This window comes from Rhea pennata, chromosome 8 (assembly GCF_028389875.1).
Source record: "Rhea pennata isolate bPtePen1 chromosome 8, bPtePen1.pri, whole genome shotgun sequence".
NCBI lineage: Eukaryota > Metazoa > Chordata > Aves > Rheiformes > Rheidae > Rhea > Rhea pennata.
The window spans coordinates 6,274,287-6,288,828 of record NC_084670.1 but is presented as its reverse complement, the minus strand read 5'-3'; the positions used below and the strand labels follow the sequence as shown (position 1 = coordinate 6,288,828).

At 51.8% G+C, this 14,542-nt stretch overlaps 1 protein-coding gene across 7 annotated transcripts in view; it reads right to left on the bottom strand.

Annotated features, from left to right (window-relative positions):
• Nucleotides 1-291: 291 nt before the first annotated feature.
• SSBP3 (single stranded DNA binding protein 3) overlaps nucleotides 292-14,542 on the bottom strand; it is a 94,282-nt gene continuing 80,031 nt past the window's right edge. For 4 of the 7 annotated variants that reach the window (XM_062580863.1, XM_062580867.1, XM_062580869.1 and 1 more), the window contains 13 exons: nucleotides 13,194-13,274; nucleotides 12,482-12,541; nucleotides 9,313-9,379; nucleotides 9,126-9,202; nucleotides 5,662-5,726; nucleotides 5,453-5,501; nucleotides 4,854-4,889; nucleotides 4,458-4,512; nucleotides 3,927-3,997; nucleotides 3,235-3,313; nucleotides 2,925-2,953; nucleotides 2,622-2,723; nucleotides 292-1,790 (listed from right to left, as the gene is read on the bottom strand). In XM_062580863.1, the coding sequence (XP_062436847.1) occupies nucleotides 1,761-1,790; nucleotides 2,622-2,723; nucleotides 2,925-2,953; nucleotides 3,235-3,313; nucleotides 3,927-3,997; nucleotides 4,458-4,512; nucleotides 4,854-4,889; nucleotides 5,453-5,501; nucleotides 5,662-5,726; nucleotides 9,126-9,202; nucleotides 9,313-9,379; nucleotides 12,482-12,541; nucleotides 13,194-13,274 (801 nt within the window). In that variant the 3' untranslated portion in view covers nucleotides 292-1,760. The remainder of the gene's footprint in view (nucleotides 1,791-2,621; nucleotides 2,724-2,924; nucleotides 2,954-3,234; nucleotides 3,314-3,926; nucleotides 3,998-4,457; nucleotides 4,513-4,853; nucleotides 4,890-5,452; nucleotides 5,502-5,661; nucleotides 5,727-9,125; nucleotides 9,203-9,312; nucleotides 9,380-12,481; nucleotides 12,542-13,193; nucleotides 13,275-14,542) is intronic. The other 3 variants (XM_062580864.1, XM_062580865.1, XM_062580866.1) reach the window with 3 other exon arrangements.

The following is a 14,542-nucleotide window of genomic DNA, read 5'->3' as shown; positions in this document are numbered from 1 at the left end:
CCCTTCTGGAGCCCACGGGCATATCTGCGATGCAACAAATCTTCGTTCAGTTATTTATCATTACTTTTAAAATATTAACCTGACTGTAACTATGAGACTGACACCCTTAGCCCCCCTTCCCTCCCACCCGCCCTCCCCACCCAGCAACTTTCTACAGGTAAAGCACAATTAAAATGCCTAGGAAAAAGAAGGCAAACATTTAAAAAAATTCATATTACACACTAAAAAAAGTTTGTCATCTCATGTCTTGCAGTCAGAATAATAAAAACAAGCCAAATGTTCCCCAAAACATTTCAATGAAGGGGTGCGGAAAAAAGACATCCCTTTAATAAAACATTATCAACAAATATCGTACACAAACTACAATGTATAATAATTACTTTTTTTCCCCCTCTCTTATTTTAGAACCAGACTACAAGGTAAGAAAAAACACTGAAACAAGATACAATGCTTTCAATAATCCGCACAAGGGTCAATCCAGGGAGATAATATTTTACATAATATGATATACATGGAGCAGAAATGGAGATTTAGAAAAACAAAGACCAACTACAGGGGAAGTGCAACGCACCAAGATCCCAGAGCTCCGGCGAGCGTCGCTGCTCGCGGCTTGCCTGTTACTTCTCCGTAGTCACCTCTCCCACGAGAAGGAAGGGCATTTTTTTTTTTTTACTTTTGATTCGCTTTATTTTGTGTTACAGAGCGAGCCTACAGAATAGCAAGGATACATTTTAACAACAATAATTACTTAAAAAATATCTCCATCCAGTTCCAAATCATGTGTAAGTGAAACCCTGACAAGAGCACATCTTAAAAAAGAAAAAAAAAAGAAAAAAAAAGAGAAAAAAAACAGAACAAAACCAAAAAAGCAACCCCAAACAAACCAAAGTTAGCTGGAGATCACAGTTTCAAAGTCCCAGGTCAGATTAACCCTTTCTTTCTCCTTTCTTTCGGTAGGTTTAATTTTTTTTTTTTTTTTTTTTTTTTTGGTAGTGAACCAGCTCAAGGTCTCTCAGGAAGGGAGGAATAGCAAATTCTTCTTGTATTCTGAGAGGGGGGGGGAAAGACTAACACAGTGCATGCCACAGTCACAGATAGTAAGATCACAATTAATTCGAGGATGTGATCCTATAAGGGGTCACCTGCATTAACAAGTTTGTAACGAGGTGGTGGAGTCTCTTCCACAAGCAGATCTTGTTACTGGAGGAGGAAGCGTTGTGCTGCAAATGAACAAAAAATAGAAGAAAAAAAAAACAAAACCAAAAAAAAAAAAAAACCAAAAAACAAAAAAACAGGCCTTCTGAACGAAAACCACCATTGTAAACTGTCCAGTTTATTTAAAAAATGACTACAACAGAGACAACATGAGATTTCATATCTAGACTAGCTTCCTGGTGTCGCACGGCACAAACATACAACAGGGTTCTGTTTTTGTTTTTATTTAAAAGAACAAAGCAAAGAGATTGGAGTTGGGTGCTAGAGGCTTCCATTTGTTTCCAAAAAGAAGTGTCATGTACATATATAAACCCTTCTGCACAAAGAAGGATCTTGTCATGTCTTGAAATATTTTAAGTTTTGTCCTTCATGTTTTATGGAATAAAAAGTTCAGCCTTTTTATTGCATGAAACTAAACCATAGGGTTTTGGCCCCCGCCACACGTCTCCCTGCCAATACACCTAGCTTCTTCTTGCATAATTCTTTGAGATCCTCCAAACGGCAGCTGACTCTCTTTATCCTGGAGAGGAGGAGGGGGAGGGAAATCACACACTCATCGTCATGCTGGGGGAATACTGCAAGAGAGACAAAGCCAGGGTGAGAAATCAGGCCGACCAGACCAAAATACTAAGCGCTACTCCAGCGAGGGAAAAGGGGATATAAAAGTAAGACTTGGGCTTATGAAAACTATAAAGCAAGGTAATTGGATCTAATAAATCAGAAAGAGAGAATATGCTAGAGACTCTAATTTATCAGAACATAATCTGCTCTATAACTTGTCCTTCCAGGGAGAAAATAAGCAAAACAGTATGGGGTAAGAAGCAATTTAAAAAAAATAATTAAAATGCATGCATGTATATAACGCTAACAGAGTGAAAACAGGAAAGACTTCTGCATCCATACATAGTGCCTTAAATCAGCGTGACTACTAGACTGCGTATCTCAGACGCGGCATCTAGACTGGCGGCAAGCACAGCCAGCCACACCTGCACTGGCCGCTGTAAAGCGGGAGGGGGTGGCCACCAGCTCAAAATCAAATCATTTTGGAGGAGCTGAAGCGGCTCCTGAGGCAGGGGGAGAGGGAAGGAGGTGCAGATCTAAGGTACTTGTCCCAGCTAGTCTCCATCCCGTGGGATCTTCTCCTGCCTCCTTCTCTCTGCTGGTTCGTTACACCCACGTGTTGTCATCCTGGTGAGAACCTAAGCTTGCACCTACCCGCACCCGCTTCTCGAGACGCCCAGCATATTTCTTCCTCCCCCAGGTTTTGTCCTGAAGCAGCTTACAAATAGCAGAGCCAAGGTCAAAACCCGAGGTTTAAGGACCCAGGATTCCCAGCTCGCAGCCAACAGCCAGTGCCAGTCGCGTTGGCCCCGGCGCAGGGACGCCCGCAGGGGCAGGACACTCACGTTGTCGTTTTGGAAGGAATGGAGAAAGTTGCCTCCCAGCTCCCCGTCGTCTCTTGGAGTGCCCGGGGGATTGCTAATGCCACTTATGTTGTTTGGAGAATTCTGGGGGAGACGAGAGGGGGAGGCCGTGAGCGCGGCGGGACGCCGCCGGCCGCCCTCCGGGCTCCCGCCGTGACGTCCCCGCCGCGGGACCCGCTGCCGCGCCGCGGGGCCGCGAACGCACGCAGCGATCCCGCGGCCGAGGCGCCACGCGGAAGCGGGGAATTACGCCCGCGCCCTCCGGCTGCCCACGAGCACACTTACTTTTGGAAGTCCGTCTATGTCTCCTGACCCTGCGGGGTTGGGGGGGAAACAAAAGGAAAGAAACCTTACTGAGCGCGCAGCAACGGCCTCGCTCGCCCCGCTCCTGCTCCTCCCTCAGTGCTGCTTTGGGCACGAACCCGAGCTGGGGGCTGCCCCCGAGCCGGACCTCCGCCGCGCTGCTTTTGGGGAAGCTGCCCGCGTTTTGGTCGTCGCTAGGCCGAGCGGAGCCTCGCCCCGGCGCTCCCGGCCCCCCGGGCACCGGCGGGCCTGAGCCGCGCCGCGGTTCGGCTCGCGGGACCGCCGCCCTCACCTAACGATCCGTTCATGTGATGAGGCTCCATTCCGCCCATGCCGCCCATCGGGCCGTCGGAGCCGGGTCCCATCGGGAACTGCGGGAGGGAAAAGCGACAGTCCAGGAGCGATCCAAAAAAGCAGCGCCCCGGAGCCCTGCCGCGGCGGCTCCTCGCGCCTCGGCCGCGCTCTGCCCGTCCTCTCCGCACCCTGCGGCCCAACAGCGAGACGAGGGACGTCCCCCCGGCGGCTCCCGAAGCCGGTGAGGACGGGGCGAGCTCCCGGGAGCACCCGGCCCAGCGCAGCCTCGCCTGCGCCCAGGAACGGTGAAGCGTCTCGGCTGCCACCGCCGCCAGCGGCTTGCACCCCTCTTCCTCGATTTGCAAAAAGCCCCGGTGCCTCGCAAAAAGCTCCGGGCGCTCCGGGCCTGGCAGCTGAAGGGACCGGAGTCGCCCGTATCCCTGCAAAGGCTGCTGCCCGCCGGAGGCGCAGCCGACTTGATCTTGACCCGAGCAGCAGGAATGCCGCTCTCCTAATAAGCATAAAAAATTAACAAAGTCGCTGAAGAGTTAATCACTTTTTGATGGTTTGTTTTATTTCTATTTTGTAACAAATGGCTGAAATCAATTAAACTGCTTTACTCTCAACTGATGAAGTTAATTATGATTTGTTATGGTATCTGATATGTAAATTATTAGAAAGCAGACTTACATTCGATCGACTGCCTGCAGGCGGTACTGGATTAATCATTGTGTAGATGTTGTCACTTGAATTTGTTGAATCTGTGGAACAGTGAAGCCCAGTAAGTCGGGTGATTAATTCATTTCTTAATTAAAACAAACTCAGGCCACTTGAACTCATTCTTTTGTATTTTATCACCTAAAATTCCCTTTAAGTACCACCATTTTCTGGCTAATTTGTATTTAATGAAGATTCACAAAGTTTTTAATCACAGAAATTCAACTGCGAAAAATAATTCAGCTTCTAGGGGGCAACGGCGGGAAAGACGACGTCGTCCGACACCTCGAGACCTTCCCGAGCGACGTTCCCGTTCAGGAGCCCCGCTCCCGGATTTGCTCCCCAGCACAAAGGCAAAAAATAAATGTATTTATATATTTTTTAATAAAATAGAATAGAATAGAATAGAATAGAATAGAATAGAATAGAATAGAGCAAGCTCTGGGAACGTGTTCGCGCGGAAGGGGACGTTCCGGCGGGGGCCGGGCGAGCGGGGGTCCGTACCTGCGGGGCTGGGCATGATGGGCGTTCCCGGGGGGCCGCCGCCGCCAGGAGGACCCTGCGGAGAGACGAGACGCCCGCGGCGCGGTCGGCGAGGTCCCTCGGCGGCCAGCGATGCGGGATTTCCCCCCTTCCCTCCCTGCCTCCCTCCCTGCGGCCGCGGGGATGCGAGCGTGGGGAAGGGGGATGGCACGCGGGGCGCGCTCGTGCCGAGCCGGGAGGGACGACGCCGAGCAAATACGCGGCGGTTCGGGGAACTTGTTCGTTCTCCCGCGTTTTAAAGCGTCTCCTCCAGGCCGGGCTTGACCCGTGCCGCAGCCCCGCGCGCGCGGGAAGAGTCGCCGCGCCGCCCCTCTCCAACCCGACGGCGAGACCGACAGGCTGGGCTGACGGACTTACCACGTATGTACCAGGCGATGAAGACGAGTATGGGATCTAGAGGCAGAGGAGAGACAGGCGGGTTTAGGCAGAAAGCAGCACCGGCTGGGCAGGTCGCCCACTGCCCGCGGCCCAGCCCGGGCCGAGCCGCGACCGGGCCCGGCGGAGGCCTCCCGCGCGGCCGCCCGCCTCGCCCGCTCCCCCAGGCCCCCGCCAGCGAGAGGACACGCAGGCAGGAGAACCGGAGGAAGAGCAACCGCGTTTGAGCCCCTCGGACGCCTACAGCCGCTCCGTGAGCGGGAGGCTGCAGCCAAGACGCCGTCTCCTGCCTTCCCTCCCCAAAGCTCAGCCGCTGGTTTTGGGCAAGCGCTGCGAATTACGGGCCCTCCCCGCCCTCGGCCGCGTCCCAAAGCCGGGAGGGCGGCGGAGGAGCGGAGCAGAGACGCTCTGGACACAGAGCTAACGACTGAACGGAAGGGGAAAGAAAAAATCCTCTCGCCAGCTGGACCGGCCGAAGGACGTGCCCAGGCAAGGAGGCTCCACGCCGGATGCCCCACGCTCCGGGACGGTCACCCACCGCCCCTGCTCTTGCCTCAGCGCAAGGACAGACGGACACTTACTGAGTTAGCACTGCTGGGGTTAGGCCATGGTCTGCCAGCTCCCGGACCCCTGGAGGTAAAATCAAAGAGAAAACGTTCTGCTCGCAGCCCTCGCACCCGCTCACCCCCCTGCCCGGCACGCAGAGGCCGCCAACAGCAGATCCCAGAGTCACGTAAAGCAAGAGGCCGCGGGCAAATACCCCCAGGCGCAAGTACCACGATGGCCTTACATGTTAATTCCAGGCATGCCGGGGCCTAAAGAGTTGGGTGGAGGTCTCATTCCGCTGCCATAGTTCTGCAATGATAACCAAGGATCAGTCTACCATAACGAGAAGGGAAACCAGAGAAGAAAAGAGAAGGAAAAACAAACAAACAAACAAAAACAAGAGGGTTAGTTTGCAAAAACGAACTCTAATTAAAAAAAATAGATGATGATGAACATACAAGCAATCAGTGACTGCTGCGCACCGCAACCGCCCCGGCGTGACGGGGGGACAGCTGCCCCTCCACCGCAGAGCTCAGATCTGCTCAGGGCCCCAGGGCGCCAGGGGGATGCGCTTGTTTTTTTCAGGAGAAAACAGGGACGGAAAGAGAAAAGAAGCTGCTGCTTGGATGATTCTTGCTGCAGCGAAATGAGGAAGGAAAAGGATGCCAACAGCACAAACACTCATAGGAGCTTCCCCAAGTCAGAAGAGCATCCTGTTCTCCTAGGATTACGTCTGGAGCAGTGCAAAAAAAGCAAGGTTTGTTTTCACGTTGCTGCAGAGCTCTCTGCTTAAATCCTGCCTGCAGAGGCGGGCGGCCCCGGCGCGGCGCAGGCCGGCTGAGACGCTCCGGACCCCGTGCAGGCTGCTCCTCCTCTCGCCTCTGGAAAGGGCACGAGGAGGAGGAGGAGGGTGTCGGGATGGGGAGAAGGCACAGGACTCGCTGACTGCCTGGCCTGATGGTTTCCGAGCGTCCTCCACCGACGCCAAGTGCTCCCAACACCCCGCTCCCCAGGGCGGCCGGCCGGCCTTGCCCCCGGTGCTGCACCTTTCCCAGCAGGATTTCAGTCATTCAGGGAAAAACAGCTAGGGCAGGAGAGGGGCATCGCTGGGCACTTCATAGTTCCCAGCTTCCCAGAGGGCTCCAACCCGAACTTTAAGCACGTCCCTGAGTGCTGCTGACTCTCTCCTGGATTTACGTGTGCACTGATGTGTGCTGCTCTGTTGAGGGCACCTACAAGCTTGTTTTGAGGAGGCAGGAAAGGCTTTCCCCAAACAAATTAAACTAGCACGTCCTTAACTGATCCAAGCTCCAGCCATTTGCACTGAATAGCAGCAGCAAATCCCACGTTAAAAAGAACCTCAGCCTTTTTCAGTGGAGCTGAAGGGAACCAAACGAAGCCATCTGAGAGACGTCCGGGAAGGGTGGGGAGGGAGAGAGCCAGTGCGGGGCCGAGCGAGCCGGTGCCGGGCCGCGGCAAGACGCAAACGAAACCCAGGAAGTTATGAAACCTTTGAAGAGAGGCACTGATGAATCCAGTCCTGGCATCGCTACCCAAGGCCCCTCTGCACGCAGAGGCAAAACTACAACTACCAGAAGGCAAAAGCGGCAGCGTTAGGTTAGGCTGTAAGAGATGATTAATACTCAGCAGGTAAGAGATGGTCGTTGTCAGGATACCGGGATGTCCTGGCTGGATACTTTGCTGTCATTTGGTAACACTGGGGAAAGCTGATGCAAAGCGTTTTGCTGGGTTTTTTTTTGTTTTTTTAAAGGTAGCTGGGAGGCACTGGGCACGCAGGGTGCTACAGGCCGATGATTTTGGTTCAATATTTTTGATCATTTCTTGCACACACTAACGCTCTGAGCGCTCGTTTCTGGATCGCTTTAGAAAGGCAGCACCCCGCCAGCACCAGATTGGGAAGCCAATACATCCGTTTACGCAGTTGCACTTCTCAAAGGGAAGACTACATTTTTAAAAAGCTCTCTCTAATGTACGTACACAGGGAATAGCAGAGTAAAAAATAAAGCTCTGAAAATTTCACAACTCTTCTCATCTCCCAGACCTGCCATCATCCCACACAGCACTCGGCGCAGCGCTGCTGCTTCCAAGTTTCACGGCAATCTTTTCAAGTTGGAAGCGAGCAAGCGCCTTCAGCCAAACCACAGAGAGCCTCCAGAACCTTCCCGGCACGCTTTTCTTGGCTGGGGCTGCTGTAACAAATGCCATTTTTCTTTCTAATCCGGCTTGAGGGAGCGCTGCAAGTGCAGCACCAGGTCGCGAGTCCCCGGCCATCCCAGCACTGTTGGATGGTGGCCTTGTCCGTGAAATGCTGCCTGTGATTTCCCCCCCCCACGCTGGCTCCGTTCGATGCCCGCAGCGATGGACATGCATCTATAATCTGGGCTCTCCTCCCTTCTCAGGCTCACATTAGAAAGAAACGACACAACTCTTTTTTACGCAATGCTCGTTTTTAGCTCAACAGTCTCAAGGGGGAAAACAAAACAAAGCTCAAACACGCACATTCGGCTCTGACAGACTCTGATCCTAGCACTGCAAACTCAACGTAGGCGACAATGCAGAGAGGATAAACCTACAACCAAAATATGGTAATCTGTTTTTTGAGTCTCTTAGAAGGCACAAACACAAGTGAGTCAACAGAGTAGCATGCAAATTCAGTTCTTAAAATGAATCAACAGAAAGACAGAATATATTAACCTAGATCTGCTTAATTTAGAGTTTACTCCTCTTTGGGCTGGCTCTCCCCTCCCTACCTTCCCTTCCTTGAGTAACTGAGGCAGGATTTGGTATTACTGCAGCATAAGAGACAACTTTGTTTTAGTCTGGGCTACAGATCTGTGAAATTAAGTGGAGGGAGCTATGCTGTTTTTCCAAAGCCAAGAGCACACATAAAAAAAAAAAAAAACCCTACAGACAACCAAAACCAGTGCAGGCATCTTAACTACTAGCGCAAGCGAGCGTTAGGGTGTGCTGCATGCCCAGGAAGGGCAAGAGCTCCTGAAACACACTTTTCTGCAGCTCACAGGGCAGCGAGCAAGGTGCTGCTCTGCGTATCCTCATCCTGGGGTGGAAGTGCTGAGGGACCTCATCAACTTGCAAGCGAAGTTTTCCCTACAGGAAACCATCTTTCCTCCTATACTGAACAGTTCCATTGCACCAACCTCTCTCCTTCTCCTCCTACCCTTCCAAAAAAATCTAAATGTGAAATGGATTAAAATAGAACAGAGCTCCAGAAGTCTGCAGAACCAGGCAGCAGGAGGAGAAATGAGCAGAGGAAAGAATTATTCCCCTGCTAAAGGTATCTTCCCTTTTTATTTATTTATTTTTAATGTAAGCATCCTTTCCCTTTCCTGCTGTTAGGGTCATAAGTATTTCCCAGGCACATTGCATAATGCACTCAAATTCTACTGCAGGCTTGGTGCTAAGTGGCATCCCCTTTGACTGAAGAGCAAGAGGGGGTTTGCAACATCCTTAATGAGGACGTGCAGTTTTGAAGACCTCACTAATGTTAAAAGGAGGGATTTCCAGAGGCAAGACTAATGTAAAATGCATTAACACTAATGGGGGACAAGGGGAAAACTCCCAGCCCTTTTAGCCCCCAGAGGTTGTTCAGATGGTGTTTGGCATTCTCAGAGCCATAAGATGCTATTTGGCTCTGGAAGGAAGAAGAAATGCTCTGCTGAAGTTTACCTGTGGACCAGGACCCATGGGGCCCATCCCTCGTGGAGGATTCATCCTTTGCATGGGTCCGCCCATATTAGGGTGCCCTGTTGGGAGGAAAGCAGGCATGTTATATGGGAGAGCAGTGACTTTGGCCCCCAAAATAACAGCTAGCAGGAAAAAGGGGGAACATTCAGACTTCCTCCATGGGATTTACCTTGCTGTCGCGTGGGATCCATTGAATTGGGCAGCAATGGCTGTGTACCAGGAACGGCCCCCGGAGGCTACGTATTAAAACAAGGGGAGGAAGATAAAAACCAAACCAAACCAAACCAAACAAACCCAGAACAAAATAAAAGAAAAACAAGACCCCTTCCACCCCCTGCCCTGCAAATCCTGGCCAATATACAGCATACGGATCCAGCTCAAGGTTTCACACCTTCCGGGGTACTCAGTTATTTGGTGTGCTCCCCGCGATACAACACCCTTCGTGTCGCAACAGGACTTGCCGCCGCCTAGAAGAGCGTCTACCTGCCTCCCTCAGGATCGCTACCGCCCCGGACGTGTTGCTGCAGACTCTGGAATCTGCCTACCTTTGCTTTGACAGCCCTCCCGCTTTCTTTTACAAACGCCGTTTGAAAAACCCAAAGCGGGTCCTACCGTTTCCTCCCTCCCCTTCAGCCTGCAAGCGGCCAGGCTGCAACCTCCTCCTTACTCCTGCAGCGCGGGGGAAAACCCGGGCTGAGCGGGGCACAAGCATCGCAGCCGGCAGCGAAAGGCGACCGGCAGCACCGTTTCGAGATATTTACACAGCACCAGGGCCAAACCATATGCGTTAAAGCGATTTATTTGCTAACGAAGGGGAGACGCCTCATTTGCAGGAATTTGCTCTCAAAGTCTTCCCGGCGCACTCGGAAGTGGTGAGAGCGGACGTTTACTCCTGCGCTTTTTAGCTCCGGCTGCTCCCCGCTCCCCAAATCTACGCTCTGCCTGGGCAATGTGGGTATTTAAAGTTCAAAGGCTGCCTTCCCTGTGCTGCTCCGCACAGATAAATGGGGAGAAAACACAGATACCATCTGCCCTGGGGAAGCAAACTGTAAACAATTTTGAAACAGCCTTGCCTTTTACTCGAATACCAACACAAAACATCTCCCACTGTTTGAACAACCTACAGCTACAGACTGGGTGCATATTGGCCCAAATTTGCCCAATTCACAAACAGAGGACAGACTTTAATCCTGGGTTTTTTGCAGTTTGGAAGATGCGAAGCAAGAGGAGGATAAAACACAGTTGTTGAACTGATGGATATTTATATTTCTGCTTCCTCACTTTACTGCCTTCCTAATTATTGTTTTTGTCCCTCCGGATGTGAACATAATTTCACCAAGTTCTGCATACGCACAAATCTGCGCCTTTGTATGCGGTGTTTCAGGCAAAAAAAAAAAATCCTTCTAATTAACTTAACAGAGAAAAGTAAAACTTAGCAGGCTGGGAGTTCCCCAACTACCCTGCTGAACGACTCCTTCCCGCACCGCTGCCCATAAGGAGGTTGCACACGTCTTTGCAACGCGGGGCGGGCTGAAACCACCAGCTACCTTTCAATCCCATCGGGCAAAAGTTTAGGGAGGACCTAAACTAAACAAGCCCTCGGCACGCCGGCAGGTCCTCTCGCCTCCCGCGTCTCCGCAGAGGGCTGTGGCATCGCAGGGGCCCGGCGTGAAGGCAGCTCGGGCAGCAGCGCTGGGAAAGCCCACGCTGACCCTAGGTTCGCTTCCCGACCCGCTGCCCCAGGACCGGGCTGGAGCTGGTTGCAAGTGCTGCAGGACCAAGTTTTAAAAACTCCCTATTTTAAATAATGTTTCTGGCTTGAACGTGACTCGACGTCTCTTTACAGCTACAAACAGCCGTACTAACGGCAAAGGCAACCCGAACAGAGCAGGACAAGCAGTGATCTAAAAGCACCGGCTTTTCACACCTTGTTTGGTGCCCACTCTCTTAAGCTGCTCGGTCCGGTCAAGCAGCTTGCATCTAAGGCAGCTTTCTAAGGAGAAGCGCAAAGGCGTCTGCCCGACTCCCCGGGGCACGCGCGGCCGGCGGCACGGCGGAGCTGCGAGCAGCAGCCCCGGCCGCCCGTCCCCCGCGGCTGCCCGAAGCCGACCTCGCTCAGCGCCGGCCCCCGCGCCTCCGGCAGAGCTCTGCAAGCCGCGGAGCCGCCGGGGATGCCCGCGGGGGCACGGCCGGCCCCCCACCACGCTCGCGTTTCCAGCAACCCCGCGCCCCGGGCAGGGAGCCCTCCCGCCCCGACCGACTCGGGGCGGCCGCTCGGACGTACGGGAGATTTCCCCGAGCTCTCCTTACGGTGAGGCAGTTACGCCTCAGCTGCCTACACGTCACCCCCGGCTGCACGTCCTGCAAACCCCAGTGACTTCTGTCTCAAACCCGGCGCGCGGTGACGTCGAGAAAGCTGCTCGATCACGTCCGCTGAGCGTGCCGCTGCCTTACCGGCGCTGCCTCGGTGACAAGAGTTACGTAGGAATAACAGCTTTACTCGCAAGAAGCATCAGCCGAAAACAAGCTCTCAAGGTAATCCTTCCCGAGACTCTAAAATGCATTCGATGTTACTTTTCGTTCAAAAGAAATTAGAGGAAACCTGCGATTAAGTTGTTACCACCCAGATCTGCACAGCGCGGTTTTGAACCTGATAAACGACTGAACTCAACACGACGGTCTCAGCGTACGGGGTGGCGCTCCGGGTTCAGAGCGGCACCAACAAACTGTTATTGTCTGAGCTGGGATAAGAGGATAAACCTAACCCCCAAAATTCAGAAGCGACCTGCCACACTTGACCCTGCGGCTGATCCAAGCGCTGGGTGAGCCCAGCAGCAGGATTATCTCCATCTCCTTCATTTCCTACGGTCCCGGGGAAAACGCACGCGGCGAGCGGCCACGCAGCCACCGTGCCCTGCCGCAGCTGGAGCCCCGGGACGCGCGCGGGACCGGGACCGGGACCGAGCCCGGGCAGCGCGGCGCTGCAGGAGACCGCGCGCGGAGGCGATCCCACGCCGCCCGCGCCGCAGGCTCAACGCGCGAGAAACCGCCGGCAGCGAGAAGACAACGTGGCACGTGCCGGACCGACGTTTCCTCCCCGCGCGCGGTTGGATCCCCCAAAAACGGGTACGTGACCCTTAACGCTCCCCCCACCTCCCCCGACCAGAAAGGACGGCGTCTCGGGGAAGCGAGTGACGCCTCTCGAGCAAACGCGGGAAGCGTTCCCAGGGCTCCCTCGGCTGCCTCGTTCTCTGCCCGCTTCTCCCCCTCCGAGTGGGAGGAAACTCCAAACAGGCCCCGCGTCAGACCGCCGGTAAGAGGGCAAGGGAGCGCAATACCTGGTTTCCCATTCTGATGGGGGGCCGGGGACCTCCTGCGTAGCGCGGCGACATGAAAGGCTGCAATTACACAAAGTTAAGTTCAGCAACAGGCTGCAAGGAGACAGCGCGCTTCAGCAAAGGCCGGTTAGGCTTTGCACATTCGTCTGGAGAAATTCCTTTTTAAAAGAGTAAGTTTAAAGGAAAGGAAAAAAAAAAAGTGTTTGGAGTCCCCCCTTTTTTTTTTTAACGTTTTCTGAAGATTTGTTACTGTTTGAGAGACCGTGTGACATACTTTGACAATACTGCACAAGGCTGTTAAAATTAGTGTACATGAAACCCTGAATGTTAGATACTCTCCAAGTTTTAATAAATTAAAAAATGTGGCAAATAAGCACATACAGACACGCACAAAAAAAAAAAAAATCCCTAGTGCTAAGTACCAAAAAAGAAACACTTAAGTTGCTTTTTACAATTGCTGCTCCTAACAGAAGCTTAAAAAACCCAAATCAAGGTAAACTTTGCAGGCTACCTTGGGAAGGTAAAATTGTCTGAAACCCACGATTGAGTCCACTGTCAACTGCACATATAAAAACTGGGAAGAAACCAACATTTCATATCAGAGCTGGGGTGACAATGCGAGAAAAAAAAAAAAAAAAATGTGAGTATATATATAGAGAGAGGAGAGCGGAACCGAGCGCTGCACAGCCCTGCGCACCGCTCGGGTCGTTACCTGACTGTGGGGTCCCATCATGCTGTTAGGGTTGTGAGGTGGAGGCTGTGCGTGTGGCGAGGGCTGTGAGCCAGGCGGTCCCTGTGAGGTCAGACAGCAGAAGGAGGTTATAGATCAGCACATGAAAGCGCAGAAAGAGCTTTAAAATAAATAAATAAATAAATAAAAATAAAGGATTCGCTGGTGGTGGGCCTGTTTTGTTGGGAGGCCAGTTCTCAAGGTTTCGTTTAGTTTTGTTTTGTTTTCCCCCTTCTTTTTTGTTGAGTTTTTGCTCGTTTTGTAACTGAACAGTGAATAATGATATATGCAAAAAATATATAAAAAAATCAGAACATCTGTCAAAGTACAGCAGCCACATTACAGTAAACGGTTCAGTAATTCAACCAAGTCTGCAATGATAAACACACCGGGATACACTTTGCAAGGGCGTGCAGCGAGGAAGAAAAATTCGCAGGAGAGGATCACACAGGCTGGGGAAAACAGAAAAATCCCCAAACCAAAAATATATATATTTTTTCCTCTCTTCGCCCACGTTTTCCTGAAGGTAGCAAACACCTTCCAGGGCTTCCTTTTTGACCTGAGGGTCTCCGGCTTATTCAAGACCGCAAAGCTAGGGCAGAGGCTGCAAATGCGATTAGAAGCAGGTCCCACGTTCGTGCCGGGCGTTTTGAACCTGAAGCCTAGGCTGGCTCCGAGACACGGACGGCACAACCCAACCACTTGTACATGCAGGGCTGTACCGTTACCCTTTAAGGATGCAATAGCCTTCCTCAAGATGAATTACCTAATGATGCAAGTAAAATTTCTTTTGAGTAAAGCGATACTAAAGATGTCTGGGGGAAAAAAGAAAGATTAGTGCATGTAGGTTTTGAACACTGCAATGCAGTAGTTTCTGACATTTTGGGGTTGAACGCCCACTCCCCCCCACCCCCCACCCCTTTAAAGCATAAAATGAAAGTTTGCTTGGAAAAAACACGAGCTTGGTGCAAGAATATACTGGTGCATGTTAACATAAGGAAAAAAAAGTGTTTTTGAGTCAAAGAATGTGTAATTGGTACAGAAAGCAAATAAGCTTTGTAAGTACGTTATGCGAAGCAATGGCACGCTCCAGGAAAAGGCTCGGGAGCAGATGTTCTATACCTGCCTCGTTACTAATTTCAACAAGTGTTCGCCTTCTAGCTGCTGCCAGCAATGGCATGGTTTGTTACCATGAGCAATTTTCTTAATTAACAGACATTAATTAGCCATTTAGCAATTTTGCAAGCATTTGTTTAGCAGCTTTCCTAAACATGAATACCACTGTGATAATGGTACTGATTAGAGGGTCCCCTAATTAACAGTACAGGGAA